Source organism: Chanos chanos, chromosome 8 (assembly GCF_902362185.1).
Source record: "Chanos chanos chromosome 8, fChaCha1.1, whole genome shotgun sequence".
In the NCBI taxonomy this organism is placed as follows: domain Eukaryota; kingdom Metazoa; phylum Chordata; class Actinopteri; order Gonorynchiformes; family Chanidae; genus Chanos; species Chanos chanos.
In genome coordinates, this window is record NC_044502.1 from 36,983,309 (window position 1) to 37,001,106 (window position 17,798).

General features: G+C 38.9%; 2 protein-coding genes across 5 annotated transcripts in view; both read left to right on the forward strand.

The window, feature by feature from the left end:
• The window catches only part of rims2a (regulating synaptic membrane exocytosis 2a), a 116,811-nt gene extending 107,106 nt beyond the window's left edge, over positions 1-9,705 (forward strand). For 2 of the 4 annotated variants that reach the window (XM_030782466.1, XM_030782467.1), the window contains 5 exons: positions 8,393-8,534; positions 8,628-8,740; positions 8,904-9,005; positions 9,093-9,232; positions 9,490-9,705. In XM_030782466.1, the coding sequence (XP_030638326.1) occupies positions 8,393-8,534; positions 8,628-8,740; positions 8,904-9,005; positions 9,093-9,232; positions 9,490-9,705 (713 nt within the window). Of the gene's footprint in view, positions 1-5,313; positions 5,474-8,392; positions 8,535-8,627; positions 8,741-8,903; positions 9,006-9,092; positions 9,233-9,489 lie in introns of those variants that run through there. The other 2 variants (XM_030782468.1, XM_030782470.1) reach the window with 2 other exon arrangements.
• Positions 9,706-14,138: 4,433 nt separating this feature from the next.
• dcstamp (dendrocyte expressed seven transmembrane protein) lies at positions 14,139-16,187 on the forward strand. Its single transcript, XM_030783162.1, has 3 exons — positions 14,139-15,044; positions 15,202-15,534; positions 16,182-16,187. The coding sequence occupies exons 1-3, from the start codon at positions 14,139-14,141 to the stop codon at positions 16,185-16,187; spliced, it is 1,245 nt and encodes a 414-aa protein (XP_030639022.1).
• Positions 16,188-17,798: the final 1,611 nt, after the last annotated feature.

The window sequence follows — 17,798 nt, forward strand, 5'->3', positions numbered from 1 at the left end:
CAATGTTTAGATTCTTTCTTTTCTCCTTGATCACATGATCCAAGACGTTTTGCCCAACTCACCCGAGCCCTTATCATCAGTCACTGTTCAGATACTGCTTAAAAAAGGAATTCCGTTTTTCGTCTCCTCAGGTCGAGGTGTGACTCAGATGCCTCTGAGATGAATACCATGCCAAAAACCCTGCACGTGTCTCAAGCAGTTGGTCGTGAGATGCACTTCCCAGTTTTAAACCGTTTTATTTTAGAAACAAAGATTAAAAATATTGCTTCCCTTCAGGCCCGACCAGTTCTTCTTTCTTGAAGAAAAAAAAAAAAGAAAAAAAAAAAAAGGGGGAAGCTAATGTGCAGCCAAATCCATCATCTCGAGGGGAAAACCAGCCTTGTCATGGTGTTCATCATATTTGCATATGTTCTTATCGTTATTCAGTGATCCTTTATTTCCGTCTGTCTCTCTGTCTTATTTCTGCATGGTGTACTTTTCCCTCTTGAGTTGTAGTAGGCAGTTTCTTTGAACGGTGATGGAGAGTAACGAAGATTGCTACAAGTCACTATATTTGCATCAGGTAAATAATGCTGGACATGGGCTATGAAGGGTTTCATCTGTTTCAGATGTTATGTGTATTTTTGTCTGTCGCCCCTCTCTCTAATTCTTCTTCTGTCCACTACCGTTCAGGAAGTCAGCCCTCATTCCGCTACATTTCACGACTCCTCTCTTTTTGCTGAGCGAGTGAACTGTGCATTAAAGGAGTGAAATTACTGTCCATGTTACTGCTGTTTGATTTCTTGCTTCTTTATTAGGTTTTTCCTTTTCTTTTTGGTTAGTTTATTAGTTTTTTGTAACTTGTTTTCAATAGTTTCTATCTGCAAGTTTATGGACCATTTCTGTGACAGAGCAATCTTCTTCCTTAATAAACCTACAAACAATACTACCTGAATACTGATGATAGTGTTAAGGTGGTATTGTTTTTGCCTGGCTGTCCCTTCTTGTTACTTTAGGCAGAGGGCTGAATGGAAGCTTTGATTTGACAGTATGCAGGACTGTGCAGGATCACAGTTGGTATTAGAGGATGTTAACAGACATACCTACTCCATTAGGACTTGTTTATACACAGACACGAAACTCATCCACCACTGTCTGGTGTGTCATCAGTCACACACACACACACACACATACACATACACACGCACACTGTCGTTTCTGAACGCGTTACTTCTGTTTCATCCATGCCGCATGCTGGGGCCTCTTACGCGGGCCTGCTGGAACATTTCATCTCTCTGCGTCTTGTTTTCATTCTGTTTGGTGGAAGTCTTTGGATTCCTGATGTGTTAGGTGCTGTTGTATCCAGACAGTCTGTCGCTGTGTTTTACAATAACTCTTTGTTGGCATATTTGGTTCATATATAAGGTTGTCAGAATATTCCAGTTGTTTTGGTACAGTGTCTAACAGGAAACGCTTGACAGGTTAAGTGAATTATTATTGTCAGTTGCGCCAACACTGATAAAATGTCCTTTCTCCAAAACATCTTTTAGCAAGGAGACTCAGAACAGATTCATGTTACAGGAATGAAAAATACAAACAAAGCGTTAAACAAACTAGAACTTTATGCCTCTCTTTTATTTTCCCAATAATAATTGTCTGATTAAAAACTAATAATTATATTCTTAGAGTGGAAGATGGCTTTGTGATCTGAGTACAGAATGTTTTTTTTTTTAATCTTTTTTTCTGTACTTTCTAATACTTATACAACCTCCTAATTTTGTTTTCATTTTTCTTTTATCTTTTTCATTGTCTTACAGGCTCCTCTGATTCACCATATACGTTACTTGAACTTAATTTGCTGGAATTAATTCTTTTAATCGGGCTCTCTTTGTTTCTGGCTACATGGCAGAGATGCGTCACTCAAACGTAATAGATTAATTCATTAAAAAAAAATACTTATCAAGAAAGTTTGTTAAACATTGTTACTGTAGTTAACTTGAGATCTCCTACGGAGCCTGGTATTCGGCACAGGCGGTGGGTGGACCGGTTCTTCTTTACTTGATGTGCCAGTGTTGGGGCGTACATACACAGTGTTTTGTTTTTCTTCACTGATGCCAGCGGCACGTGTCAGAAGAGCCATGTGCATCTCTGCCAAATCCCAGAAAGTTGGAAAGTGGTGGTGTAGACCTTCCTGGGTTTTTTTAAAATCAGTCAAAGGCTGTAAAAACACACAGGTATCGGTTCCTGAAGCCAATACGGCAATATTGATTAGTGAAATAGACCACCAGTGACCCCAGGATTTTACTTGATAGCATTATTCCACAAGGATGTGCTGGATATAGACATGTAGAGTCAGCGTTGTCCCCATTTGGACAATATGAAATATTTTTATTGTGTTCTTAGGCATGGCATTGCCTTAACTCTGGCATGCACACTCAGTTCCATGTATGGAGCCTCTATTTTCAGCACTGGCGCCATACCAGAGCTACGCATACAAACAAAATATCTTGTTCTGTTCCTCCTCTTAACTGGGACAGACTTCAGTTGTCTTACGGAGGTAGAGAGGAAAGATATGCCAGTTGGATGTTTTAAGATGCTTCAGGAAGTTTTTTTTTTTTTTTGTTGACATTTTTCTTCAGTCATATGTCCCAGTATATATGCAGCAAGTCTAAGATTAGTACATTTGAACAGATCTTTGAAAGAGTTGCACTTAGAAGCCATTCCCATGAACAGATGAAATTGTTGTGTTGACTATTGTTGTGAAGAACACTCCTGGTTTTAAAGCAGCACTTTACGCCCTGCGTGACTCATTTAAATCACAAAGAGCTCAACTCACATGCAGTGTAATCCTAACATGTCGGGGTTACTATCATAATGAGCATTTCTTTGACATTTACTTGTTTTTAGGTCAGATTCTAGGGAACAGTGCCTCTCTGCTGTTTGATCAACATATTATACAGTAATTCAGTTGAAGTGACCAGGTGTCATTGTTCAGAGTGCTTTTTGCCTAGAACAGGAAGCTTTGATCACTGAAAGACTCGTGTAGAAAATGTCAGACAAAGAAATGCTCATTAAAGCTTCATGCCACTAAAAATATTCATTTTTTGATCGAATATGAAATCTTTCTTAACTATTTTCTCCCTAAAACTGTAATATACCTAGACCTAGGTATATACATATACATAGTTCTTTATCATGGTCTCTGCATGTACCATTGGCCAATTTTGGTCTTTTTGGGAATTGTAATTTATTGTGGGTTCCTTTTTTTTTTTGCTGATGTAAAATTATCTCATTTGGTTGAGCGTCAAATCACGTTGACTCACTCAACAGCTCAATGCCTCAGCTGACCTAAATCCACAAGAACTGGCCGAATGTGTCAGCATAACCACAAACAGTCTTGTTTGTGAGTCTGATTTTTCCTAGTTTCACCTGTTAGTAACATATTGAAGTTTTGTATATTGCTCATGAAATATATTTATTGCTCAACCTGTTCAAACAAAATCCAGTAAAAAAAAAAGAGCTTTCGAAATGGTTCACCGTCAGGCGTTGGTTAGACGACAGGCTAGAATCTTTTTTAATTTTCCGTGTCCTGGTGAGCAGGTGTCACAGTTACCAGGTTTCACTGCTGAAAGCTTTTCATTTAAAGACCAGCGTCTCAGAATGTCTCCGTATTCATGAGTGCTCAGCATGATAATTGCCAGTTATACATGCTTCACCTGACCGTTCTTCCCGAATCGAAGCCAAGCACTATATTTTTTGACAAAACCCCCACAACAATCTAAAAGCTTTATTACTACACCCCGGGTCAAACTAGAGATTTGGCTGAGGGCGCACATAGCAATACTTCAGCATTCATCACCATTATGACACAATGTCAGAAGTTGACATTTGACATGAGTTTGATGCTCATGCAAACATGAATGTTGTTCCCCCGGTGCTGACAGACGCAAATGAATGTTTTTTCTGTCCGATGTCGTTTTCAGAGTCACTGTTTACATAGTTGCAGCATCACATCTCACCTTTAATTCCTTGGTAATGTCAATGCGAAGCCATGGCAGAGATGTTTGTTGGTCTCTGTTTTCTGCTGTGAGGAACAGAGGAGAGGGCCTGGACTCTTAAATGTCACAGTTGCATAATAGGCTTAGCATTTTAACACAATCGATAAGCGCTCGAGACCTTTATGGCCGTCCCAGCCCCAATTTCTCTTTTCAAGTCGTTTTATGAGAGTGTTGTTTGTCTCTCGTAGTAAAGCTCAAGAAATATATCATAAAAGCTTTCCCCTTCCTTTTCCTGTCCAAAGTACAGTTTGTTACATCTTTTTTTCAGTGAATAGCTTTATCTGTTTCTGTTTTTTTTGTTGTTTCTTTTTGGTTTTTGGTTGTTTTTAGGTGTGTAATTGTTTTGCCGCACAGTGTGCAAACATACATATTCTTCCTGTTTTTATATGTGAGGTAAAACCTTGTTAAAATTGCTGGAGGGAACATTTTATGGCATTAAATCAATCCCATTCATCTCCTCTTTTTGTTGTATATTTTTCAATGAAAGTCTTTTGGAGAGTCGTCCGTGTTTGATGGATAGTGAAGTGGTGTTGGCGTGCTGGCGAAAGGGAAAAACACAAGGGCCTTGTTTGTCTGTTTGTCAGAAGAAGAGTGAGAGAGGCAGATAAATGACAGGGTAGTATTAACACCTTAAGTGGCAGAGGAGCATGTGAACTTTGAGTGACCAGCGTGTGGTGCAGCGTGCATCTGGGGCAGAAGAGATGCTTATGCTTCTAATGGCCATTCAAACACACACACACTCACACCCACACACACACATACACACACACACACACACACACACAGTATCTCTGGGTAGAGCTCTTATGCCTGGAGGACCATTCGAGGTACTCATCCGCAGCCTTTCCTCTGATTGGCTGGTTGAAGATGGGGGACTAGACGCCCCCTCCCCCCTTGCGTGTGTATGCTGCGTTAGAAAGGAGAGGAGCTGAGGGGAAGAGACAAGCTCACTGTTCTGAGGACCAAGCACCGAGACTGCACGGACTTACAACGTAACGCTGCAGACTCAAGGGACGCACTCCAGCATAACACACTGTTATCCACGCACTTAACAAAGCAAAGGGCGAGACCAGCACAATTCAGCTGCCAAGCTACAGAGACGCTCCCCTGCGCGAACAACGCTGAAACCCACAGCTGTTGTTTATGGACATCTGTTACTCTCGGAGGTCAGATACCTTCTCCCAGCACCGCGCGCTCGTAGTGCTCCGTTGCCGCGGCGACCCGGCCCACCTGGTTAAGCGCTAATTGAAAAGGTAGAGGAGAACGACGGGCAGCCATGGGCAGGCAGAGCCACGACACCGGTGCGGGTACCACGGGCAGCAACGCGGCGGGTACGCGTATGCAGAGGTCCCAGAGTCGCCTGAGCCTGTCTGCGTCGTTCGAGGCGCTAGCCGTCTATTTTCCCTGTATGAATTCTTTCGATGAAGAGGATGGAGGTAAGAAGAGGCGATAGCTTTACCCCTCTTGCCCCCTCTAGCTCCTGCTGTTGCTGGGGAGAAAGGTTGTTGCATTCAGAAACTCTTTTAGATGCCTGGCAAGCAGACATTTAAGGAATTTAATTTAAGGAGTTGTTCTAGTCAAATATGCATTCAGATCTTCCTTTTTTTTTTTTTTTTTTTTTTTAGAATTTTTTGCAGATGTTATTGTGGTCATGTATATGCTACTTACTTGAGATAAATTTGTAGAGTGCTGCAAGACCGTCCATAAACTTTTCCAAGGTATTTTCAATGCATTTGTCACCAGGGACAGAGGGACATAGGTCAACCAAATCAAAGCTTGATAAACATTAATGAAATGAGAATTTAAGTGAACTTGTCCCATCGTCATCATTAAGTACATACCAGAGGAACGTAAACTTTTGTTTGTGACGAGACTCTACTACCTTGAGGGGGGCAAAATATTACGTGGTGAGAAAGATCTGTTACGTGTCTTATTTTTCATTAGGTCAAACTGTGATAGTTTGTAAACAATTGCCATGCAGTGAGTCTTGACTGAGGTTCTGTAGCAATCTGTGTCCATCACTCTGGCACAGCAGGCTTGTATGATCTCTAAGAAGACTGTAGTGTATTCTTACTTGAATCAGAGCTTCAATCTTTTCCTTCTCTCATGCATTTAGAAAATTGTATAATATCAGAAAAGTATTTCTTTTCTCTCCTACACAGAGATGTGTTTGACTTTGACTTTCAGATTGCTTCAGTCTACGTTTGTTTGAGAGTGGGTTTTTTCCATCGTTAAATAGAGGGAAAATTTTAATGAAGAGTCAGCATGTCTCTGAGAGGTCTCTTACAAATCCTGCCTTTAATCTTTTTAATACCCTCACTAACAAACAGCAGCAACACAGTCCAAGCAAAGTAGCCCATTAAATTTAGAGCTTTCATTTTGCTCTGTCAGGTTAAAAGAAGCACTACAGCATCATTAAACAATGGTTGGACGCTCATTAAAAGGAGATTTAGTTGACAGACTCATCCTCCTGTATTTGCATGTCATTTGGAGAAGAATTTGTCTCGTTGAGGCAATTACCCAGGACATCATTAAAAGGCCAGGAATATTAACAGTAGTTGTCAGGCTCTAGAGTGCTCAGGTTCCTGCTTTCTGATTGTGTGACTGTGGAGTTGTTGGAGGGCGTGCATTCACATCCACTGCTCTGATTAACGTCATCCTTTCGCACACAGGTATTGTATGGAGGCGGAAGCAGAGGTGGATGACATTGAATTAAAAAGAAATTCAAAGCTTTTCAAGTTTGTGTGTGCATAGATGTGGGCGGTTGGCATAAATGGTTTTATTCTTACAATTTCCTGCCCGTTCTGGGTGATTGCTAAAGATTCAATCAGTATCAACAGCACGTAAGAATATGAGGACGGGTCTTAGTTTGCTGTATGCGCTAGTCTTGTTGCATACTCAGCAATAGAGTTCTTTTTTTTTTTTAAACAGAAAGTAAACAGGATTCTTCTCTTTCATTTTCTAAATAAGCTTATGCTGTGATAGCGTCTTTTTTGCACAAAAGTCAATCTCGTGTGGGGATTATTTTTTTCTGGTAAAAAAAGGAAGAAACAGTGTTTGGGTTTTAATTATGAATGATTCCCAAGGTCAGTATGAAATATACAAGAGAACTTATGAATATGCCCAGTCACCTTATAACAAATGCTGCCCCGTGTCCTTTTCATATATCAGCATAATTGAATTGTTGTTATATGTTTAGAAGAGATAAAAGAGGGCATGATGCCTTGAGCATTCACTTCCTCTTCTTCTTCTTGTTGCCATGTGCACCATCTGTCAAAAATACTGTCCAACCAGTTCACTCGTTTCTTTTTTATGTCTTGACGCAGCAAGTTACGGACGTTTCATCTGCCAAGTGAAATACTATACATTCGTGATCGTGTCATTTCAAGTGTTAAAGAGATGAATCAACTGAAATGTCGACTTAAAATCAAAATCAAAGTCAACTCGGTGTCATTTGTGTTTGTTACAGTAGCCTGAGGGTGGATGAAGTGGGAGAGAGGAGACAGCTACTGTTGAAAGTTAGCCCCTTAGTCACACCTAGTACATTTGAGTGTGTGTGTATGCATATGTATATATATTCGTGTGTGTGTGTGTGTGTGTATATACACACACACACACACATATATATATATATATATATATATATATATATATATATATATATATATATACATACATATATGGATGGATGTGTAAGATGTACAAAAGAGGACAAACCAAAAAGAAGGAGAGAAGCAACAGCATGTTGACTTGTCAGGTGCCTCAGCAGGCGATCACAGTTAGCTCCCTGTTAGTACCCTGTCCCTCTTTACTTGTGTGCGGGCAGGTCGTAGGTGGTGTTGTATAGCAGGGGCATCCACTTAGGAGAATGCCACGTGTGGGCACACAAGGCCTGTCACTTCAGGGGGCAGAAGGATGAGTAGCAGGTCTAATGCAGGAAGTCAGCTGTCGCCTTAAATCATCTGACGAAGGCCAGAACAGCGGCATCCTGGGTGCTCGGCGGAAGAGCCTGGCGCCCTTTGCCACCAAAGGACACCAGCAAGCGTCTGCTTCTTTACCACCGTACACACTCTTCTTATGGCTTTGTTTATCTTTGTTTTTCATATTCAAGGCACTTGCGCGTACACACCCCCCCCCACAACTGGGTTTGTATGGACTGTGTTAATCCATGGCTAAATACAGTCAGGGTTGTTGGCCAGCTATTGTCAGGGAGGAATCTAACTGGATGAACGTGCGTTATGAAAGAAACGTTTTGAATTTGTACGATTTTTCTCTTTGAAGCGCTTCACGCGTTTGAGTATTTCCTGTTCTCAAGGGCCTTGCTCTTTCTTTCTCTTTTGTGTGTGCATGTTCAGAAGCTGGAGGTAAGAAGTTACGCAGCACCATACAGAGGAGCACAGAGACGGGCTTAGCGGTGGAGATGAGAAGCAGGATGACGCGTCAGGCCAGCCGAGAGTCCACTGACGGCAGCATGAACAGCTTCAGCTCTGAGGGAAAGTAAGTAAAGCACTCACATATGAACCAGCACAAACAGAAATGGGTAGGTAAAGTACACGTGGCTAAAATACTCTTTCTCTCTCTCTCTGACAGCCTCATCTTCCCTGGAGTGAGACTCTCCTCAGACAGCCAGTTCAGTGACTTCCTGGATGGATTAGGCCCGGCCCAGCTTGTTGGTCGACAGACCCTGGCAACACCGCCTATGGGTAGGTGCTGAAAGTGACACAGTGATGGGTTTCACTCTTGTAAACTCACAGATAAGTGTCTGGTGTTTCATAAGTACAAAGGTTAGCCTGGTATTCCATGGTCATGCCTTTATGCCACTGGTGTATTTATTTATCTATTTTGGACTTTCTGTGTGACCTTCAGGTGACATTCAGATTGGCATGGTGGAGAAGAAAGGAGCGCTGGAGGTTGAGGTTATCCGTGCCAGAGGACTTGTGGGAAAACCAGGTTCAAAGGCACTGCCAGGTAAGTTAATAGTGTACTTAGAGTACCTAAACTCTAACTATAAATGAACCATTTTGTCCTTCAACTCATTTCTGTCTTTCCCTTTAGCTCCTTATGTCAAGGTGTACCTTCTGGAAAATGGAGCCTGCATAGCCAAAAAGAAAACAAAAGTAGCACGAAAAACTCTGGACCCTCTTTACCAGCAGCAACTGTCATTTGAGGAGAGTCCGGGAGGAAAGGTTTTGCAGGTATGCAAACAGTTTAGTGGTCAGCTTTCAGACGACATTCATCTGTAGTTGAAGATTTTGAGTTCATTTCTTTCTTTTCTCTCAAAAAGGAAATCTCTCAAAAATGAAAAGGCACTCTTCATTTTTGAAACAGCCCTCAGAGTTGTCATAGGGTTAGAGTAGTCAACTGATGCATGTCTTGTTTAGTAAGAATGCAGATAAATTACTGATGTACAGTGATAACATCTATGTAACTATATATCTCTTTACCTCAACAGGTTATTGTTTGGGGAGACTATGGACGAATGGACCATAAATCTTTCATGGGAGCAGTTCAGATACTTTTAGATGAGTTGGACTTGTCCAACATGGTGATTGGCTGGTTTAAGCTCTTTCCTCCCTCTTCATTGGTGGACCCAACTTTGGCCCCCTTGACGAGAAGGGCTTCCCAGTCATCTTTGGACAGTTCATCTGGGCCGTTCGGTCGCTCGTAGCAGTGCGCTAACAAGTAGCGTTGTTGTAGCAGCCAGTGGGTGCAAGTTATGGTTTGCAACAGGTCCTGCCCCCGGTAACACTGCATGCTTGATGTTGTGTCTTCTGAGCCTGTTTCTTAAGGGGTGACAAAAAGAGGTCCTGTGGTTTTTTGCAAAAAATATTGTGGCACACATTGTGCACAAAGAGCACCCTCCTGCGTGAGGGAGGTTTGGCGGATGGAGAAAGCAGGATGTGGACTTCCTAGCTTGAGGAATGCCATGTGTCTTGTTTTTTGTCCAATTTGAAGCCATGGGGGGACGGGGGTGGGGGGGTGGGGTATCTGAGAACTACTCCGATGAGTTCTACAGAGGCAAATTTTGAAATGAGAGAAAAAAAAGGTGTATTACTTAATTTCATGTTTTGTTTTATTATCAGTGTATTTGTCCCTGAATGGGCTGACAGTGTTTCTTACTAGAAGCTGGGTCATGCCATGTCAAAAGACCTAGTAGCTTAAATTTAGATTTGGGAAAAAGAACAGAGTAAGTGGTGTGTTCAGTTAGTGCTCACAAGCCCTGAATACTTGATCCTCCCCCACCCCCCCCACCCAGGTATGCACATGTTCTAGCAGATCACAGGAGAGACTGTTTTTACATTTTAAAAAAGGCAATACAGGAGAGGCTACCATCAACACTCCAGAATAGCAAGTTTGAAATCCACAAGATGAACTTTTGTGACTGAATTAAATTATTTCTCTGTTGATACTACTGTATGAAAATTAAATAGAGAGATTAAAAAAAGAGATTTTTTTGCATGGACACAAATTTAGCTGAACCTAAAAAAAAAACAAAAAAAGAAGCAGATCAGCCATTTTCAACAATTTATATTATTTTTAAAGATAAATTTCACTAGTGCATGGTTTTCATCGGGAGTGAATGCAACAGCGTGATTAAAATAGAAGAAATGTTGGTTTTTTGTTTTTTGGTTTTTTTTGCCCTTTTTGTCTTTTAGACTATTTATTGATCTGCACTGTATTTTTACAGATATGCAGGTAGAGGGGAAATCTAAAAGAAAAACTTTTAAATCATGTTTATGTGACAAAAGGTGAATAAAATAAATGTTTATTATTCATTTCATTGTAAAGGCGTAAGCCTCATGAGGATAAACATTATGTGCAAACTGTACATGGTTCTCTTTTTCTCCCTTGTTCCCAGGGTAACCATTGTACCACTCAATGCTGCTGTTGTTAAATTTCCCCTCCCGATACTGCTCCAGTTTTCCAGGGCTGTTTGTGATGTCTCACAGCTCTGCATTCTTTAAATCTGTGATTTCTTTCCAATTTGATTTGTTTAACAAGCATGTTGAAAAAGATTTTCTGCAACATGGCTTGGGCACATCTTACCGTAAACTCAGCATGTTTTGATAAAGACGATATTTGGGAGAAAACTTTTTACAGTTTCTTGTACAGTGCATGTCAACAATGTGACTTTTTCTCCCTCTCCTTTAATTGAACTCTAATGAAGATTAGATGCTGGTCTTGCATAGACTAGTCAATTCAACTAAAATCCAAACGAAACATTCCACCCCACAAACTAACAAACAAACAAAAAAAAATCTTACTTTCTTTGGAATCTGCAGAACAAAGAGTAACAAAGGAAATTTTTTACCCCAGTGGATGTTTAGGTTTTATGTATACTCTATATTTTGCTTCAGTATTCTTACGTAGCAAAAATAAATAAATAAATAAAAATGATTAAAAAAAAAATAAAAAAAATAAAAATAAAGAAAAGCAAAAAAAAAAAAAATAGAAAAGAAAAGAAAGAAAAGGAAAAAACAAGAACAGAAAGAAATAAAAGAAAACATACAGAAAAAATATTATAATTGGATTTGCTCTAGGTTTTTATCAGAAAATCTGCAGCCCACATACAAGTGAAGTATTGTGCTCTGCAGTTGTCTAGCCATTGCACATTCTGTGGACATTAAGAAGATTAATAAGGCCCAATGATTTGGGAAATTGCCACACTATATGAGTCTCTACTTTTTATTTTCCTTGTTTGTTTTGAAGAAGTAAAGTTGATTTAATATATTTTTGTTAGTTTATTTACAAGCCAAGACCAATTTATTTTTTATTTTCTATATTTAGTAATTAATAAAGCTTCTCATGGATGGGGAGTATATGAATCTTAGAATTTAAAATGTTTGAATGAAAAATATTTAGAGACATTATTCCTCTTCCATGTAAAATAAATGATATATTTTAGTGTTCATTTAATATCTTGTTGTTGTAACAAGCTCTATATTTTCCTCCAATTTGCATTGTACATATTAGATGTCAGAATTCATGGGCGTTGGCTAGGAATAAGCAAATTTAAATAGATAAACACAGTAAGATCTTTTGGAATTGGGATAATGTCTCAAAGACATGCTATATACCCTTTTGAATGCCTTCAATTTTTTTTTCTTTTCTTTTTTTTTCTGGTGCAATGTGTTCATGCCAAGGCTATGTCTTGGTCAAGTATGGTTGAGTACAGAGATTTATGTAAGTTATTTTTCAAATTAAAAAATAAAAAAACTGGATATTGCAATGAACCTGTGTATCAGCAACCAAAACCAACAAAGCACGACATCACTTTTTTTTGCCTCTCAGGTCATTTTAATGAGCTTTCGTACCATCCTTGAAGTGCAGAGTTGAGAAAAGAAATATGCAAGATATAAATATGTATGATAAAACAGGATTTTATTTCTCTCACAAGACTGAAAAACAAGTGTATGTTCCATCTTTTCAGTACCCACAGCTGTCTTGTACATTAGGCTGTCATTCCTTTGTAACAAAATAGCAGCTTTTATTCAAGTATAGAATAAAAAATTGGATGAAAAATAGAGAGAGAATCATGCTCTGAGTGGTATTTTATGTGAATAATGAAAATAAACAACTCTAATAATGAGATGGTCTTCATTTGACTCTGTTATGATATTTAATATATGATCCAATAGTCATTTTTTAATGGAATCATGGTCATCAGTATATGTACTTGACAGCTGTTGGCACATCCCCGTTCTCACCCATGACTCATACATATCCCTCACGTGCCTCTGAACTCATAGCAGATGCTCCATTGTTCACAGTTCTCTAATTATTTGACTAGGCCCAAACATGAATAGAGAGATAATTGGTGTTTGCTGTAGTTCTTCGAGGCCCAATAACACCTGCCTGTTGTTTGAATAAATCTCAGTCTCTTTTTAAGCAGAATTATATTCATGCTCTTAAGTGAATGAAGACTGTAAAAGATAACTTAACATTTTTACACAAATGTTTAGAGAATGAAAACATGGGGTAGGATTTACTTACATTTATGGATTTTCTACACTTTCTGAATGACTAGGATATCTACTGTTAATTCAGTCTCATATTCCTTGAACTGACTGTGACCATTATTATTTTAAGTATTTTCAGGAAGTAAGCTTAAAAGTAGCTATTCATTGTGATACTCGATATATTCAGTTTTGTTTTGACAATAAAGCTGACACAACTTCTTTTCCTTTAATTAATAACAAAATACCCCCCGAAAATTTCATAATTACTCTCAGACTTACTTCTTCTTAAGAGCTGCCTCTCCACAGACATCCACTTACAGGAACTGAATTGCTTCAATTCCGATGCCACTTTGAAGCCACCAAAAATTCTTCAGATACGTACGTCATTGTTGCGTACTTCCTGAAAAAATGATGGGCAATACTGCCTGGTTCTTTTCTCAGTAAAACCATTCAGTTTTGTGGTGAAGTCTCATGGAAACAATGAGAAGGTGTTGTGACTTTAACCAAAAAAAGTCAATAACAAAAAAAGGACTGGTAGGTGGGGGTGGGGTGGATACACTTCTTCTTTCTGATTTTTTATTTAAAGTCAGACACGCTGGATTACCAGGTAAGACTGGTTACGTTTTCATCTGGAAAGGAGGTAGGCGATACCATTTTTAAGTCCAGTTCTGAATTTATAGAGCTTCAGCAACAATACGATGCTTTTTTTGTGGAGAAGCTTGAAAGAAAAGTTGAGTGAAATGTTGTATAGATATAAGTCTATTTTCAGCCCTTGTGCATCAGTAATCTCATGACAGCACTTTTCAAACTTTTTCTTTGAAACAAATTTGATCTGTTTTATGATAGATACAAAATATCATTTCACTCAGACTGTCAGAGTGACAACATTTTCAAATGGATATTCAAATCTAATACACATACTACTAATCAGATTTATTACATTTTTGGGTTTTTTTTGTTGTTTTTTAATTTTCAGATGGCAATATTTATAGAAAATTCAAATAAAAGTCAGTTAATACAGCGTATATTTCAAGGCTTGTCCAAAATAGCAGGACCTTACACAACAAAAAATCAAAGAAGCTGGAAAGAAAGCCTTCATCATTTGATCATCTGCTCCATCATAAGCATCATTTTGGATTCCATGCTCTTCCTGAGCCTGCGTTTTCTCCAGAAATGTGGATTGGAAGTGTCAACTGCCATTGCTGGTGTATTTTTACTGGTTCTTATACCGACTTTGTACTTTTCACAAACGTTTCGTGGCTTTACTGCTCTCTTACTCATGTCTCTTGGTTTGAGGCAAGGAAGAAACCTGCTTATCACGGCAGGGACCACTTTAGTTATCTCTTTTAACATCCGAAACATCCTTGGAAATATTCAAAAACTTGCCTCAAGTATCATCTGCAATCTGGAGGCGAAGAGAATATCCATTGATTGTCCACCACTGGGAAAATACATTCAGATGCTGAGATGGATGGGTGAACAACTCAAAAAATTAATTGAAACTGATTTTGTGGTAGCACAGTACAAATCTGACTTTAACATCAGGCACAGCATAGACTCAAGGAATTTCAGTCTCAAGTTGAGAGAAGCTGAGAAGGCTCTGAATGAGACAGAAGAAATGATTTTGGCAAAGTTTCACACAGCGTCTCTGATAGCTGAATTTGGTCTACCTATTCTGGGTATTCTCCTTCTTGTTCTTTTTACAGCCCTGCGCCTGAAAAGGTACCACAAAAACACAATGTTCGAGAACATCTTTATTATGAACAAGTTTCGTCAGTTCGACAAGAAGCAGAGAAATGAGGGAAAGCCTACCGTTCTTCCTCTCACTGAGGAAGAAGCCGAACAGTACATTTCTGTCCCGTCCCTGGGTCTCACAGCCAAGGACGGAAAGGCCATGGTCAAGTTCAGTATTCCTGTTTTTACCCATTGCATTGCATGGTCTTTCTTCATTGCTGTCGACTGTCTGCTTTACAAGCTCATTGAGGTTCTCAGAACAGAGCTGGATGATTTGGAACCATTCCGTGTTCCTGTGAAAATAAATGTCCTTGTAAGTATAATCAACTTTGTTATCATACCAAACTGAAAGCTGTTAGTTTAGCACAGGGCTGCAGATACAGGTTTTGATTATATATCAACATTATTTGCTTTTTATCCTTTCCAGTTTGCCTTTCATGTCTGTATTTCATCTATACTTCTTGTCGCAGGATGAGGCTACTTTAGTGTTTATTCCTGTTGGGAGAGGTGAAGTGAATGAAGACTTCTCCTACAATGTCTCGCTCTTTGAGAAGAAGTGCTTACCTGAACCCAGTCTGCCACTGTACAGTTCTATGGTGCCTCTTTCAGTCGTTCTGGCTTTGCTAGTTCTACTGGTCCTTGTGTCATCAAAGCTCACTCAGTTAAGGCATCTGATATATGAGCAGTTCTTTCCGGACCAGGCTCAAGATAGAGTCGCCTGCTTGCACTCAAAGATCTTGAGAAAGAGATCTAAGAGTAAAGTGCACATTTTCAAAAGAGATTGGAAAACGTTAGTCATGCAGGTGAGTTTTGAATTAGAAGAAGAATTGCCCAAGTTGCTTATGCTAATTGTTTTAAACGAGAACAACTTTAAGTATACTGGAGATTTGATCTTCCTCTGTTCTTCTCCTTTTATTTTTCAGCGAACATTTTGGTTCCCAATACTATTCAGCCATCACAGTGGTGACTTTGAACAATTTACATAAGGTTTGTTTACGAGCTGAAGTCAAGTCGAGTTCTATTATTTATTACCACAACAGTTATTTCTCAGTATTAGAGTTTAAAAATAATTCCATTTTTATGTGTTGTTTTGTACAGTGCTATCATAATTTAATTTCATGGGCTTTTGTATGTAAAATATGTAAATATGTAAGTAAAATATGTCATTTCAGATAAATTGCATTGAGTGTTTGTTGTTTATTGTCTTTTAAATACTTCATATATCTAGACACTGGTAAACAAATGGATTTCAATCAAACCCATGGATTAGTTCGAACAATTCATCAGTCATTTTTCAGTCATCTTTTTTTTTCTTGATGGAGGAACTTTGTTTCACGCCACGCACATATTCAGAAACCTGAAATAGTTTTTTTTTTTTTATGTTTTGGTGACAGACAGTGCTATAGACCCATTTGTGATTTAGCCAATATGTTACTCAACTCCTCTGTAGACATAAAGAAGGGTTGTCTCTCTGTCTCTCTCTCTCTCATACACGCACACACACACGCGCACACACACACACACAGACACGCACTCAGTATGTCACATGAACATACACATCTCAGTCATACTCAGCATATGACAAACATAAGGCTCCCTCCAGGGAGACCAAGTGGGCTTTTTGTTTCGGGTTGTACTGGTTTACCACATGCCAGTGAGATGTGATTGAGGAAAGGAAAAGTCTTAAGTCTCTTCACCTCATTTACTATGTAATGTGTCATCTGAAATAAGACTAAACTTCTGCCAATCATTTTTTAAAACCTATATTAACAAAGTCATTATTAAGATGTGTTGACTATTGCATTTTATTTGTCTGTGTGAGCTCACATAGACAACAGAACTGAAACAGGGTAAAATACAGATTACATTTCTCAAGGATCATGTTCAGTGAACTGAACTGAAATGTGACATGCCAAATAGCATTCCGTAATAAAATGCAGACTGAACTGTTAGCATGTTTTTATGGTTACGTCTCTGAAATACCATATGTTGTTTGGCAAAATATTATGCTGAAGTAGCATTGTTTTCATCAGTGTATGTCAGAGTGAGTGATGGATCTATACTGTCATCTCTGCCTCCACATCAACTGAAAGTTTGTGATGATTTAGTTATTTTCAGGCAAATAATCCATGACAATAAATCAAAATAAGCAAAACTTAGAATGAATGAATGAAACGGATGGTCATCGCCAAGCAGTCTTGAGAGAAATTGAGAGATATTGCTTACAATTTCATTTTACATACCACTTCTCATAGGCTATTTCAGCAAAACAAATCTATTGGAAAATATTGCTCTGTTAGCACCCTTAAAGTTAGTTCAGTATCCCATTTGTCTATGAAGTAATTCACTTCAGTGAGAGGGTGGAACTCTAGTAGAGTTGTTCACTCAGCTGAGATCTGAGAACCTCAATATTACATGCTAACACAATGGCTTGATACTGGCCACGCCATAACACTAAGGCTCCTCTCAAAACTGTTCTCAGGCCTCAAATGCTATCCAGAAAGTATTGTCTTTCTGCATGCTAATTACTAATGGGCTAGAAATGGATTTGTAAAAGTAATGGAATTAACACTTCATTTCACTCCATTCCATTTAAAACCAAAATGTTTTCAGAGATGACAATGTAACTATTCAGTTTTCAAATAAATAAAACTGTCAAAAATACAGAAAATAAGCCAGAACACATTCAGAAACACAGGCAATAATATTCTCTCTTATGTTGTAATCTAATTGAGAGGAAAAACAGTGGCATGCTTGCTTTAGCTGAGAAAGGTCTGTGTGTGCTGTGTTCGAAATGTCTGCTCAACCACTATATAGTGAATCAGCCATTTTGTTGTGCTGTTCGAAATCTCAACTGTGAATTTATGACACTATATAGTGCCCTACAAAATTGTCACGAGGCACAGCAATATGTAGTGTACAGATGCTGTATCCTACATCAACTGACTCAGACCATCATGCAATGCGGCCTGTCTCGTGAAAGCAGACGCGTCTTTACCGACCAATCAGATTCAGATGTTCTGGAGTTTGTTTATGCGACAGAGATAATAATTACGAATATCCAGCG

Coding starts and splice junctions, on each gene's coding strand:
- dcstamp (XM_030783162.1), top strand. CDS start 14,139: ATGCTCTTCCTGAGCCTGCGTTTTCTCCAGAAATGTGGATTGGAAGTG. Junction 15,045..15,201: donor CTGTGAAAATAAATGTCCTT/GTAAGTATAATC, acceptor TTCTTGTCGCAG/GATGAGGCTACTTTAGTGTT.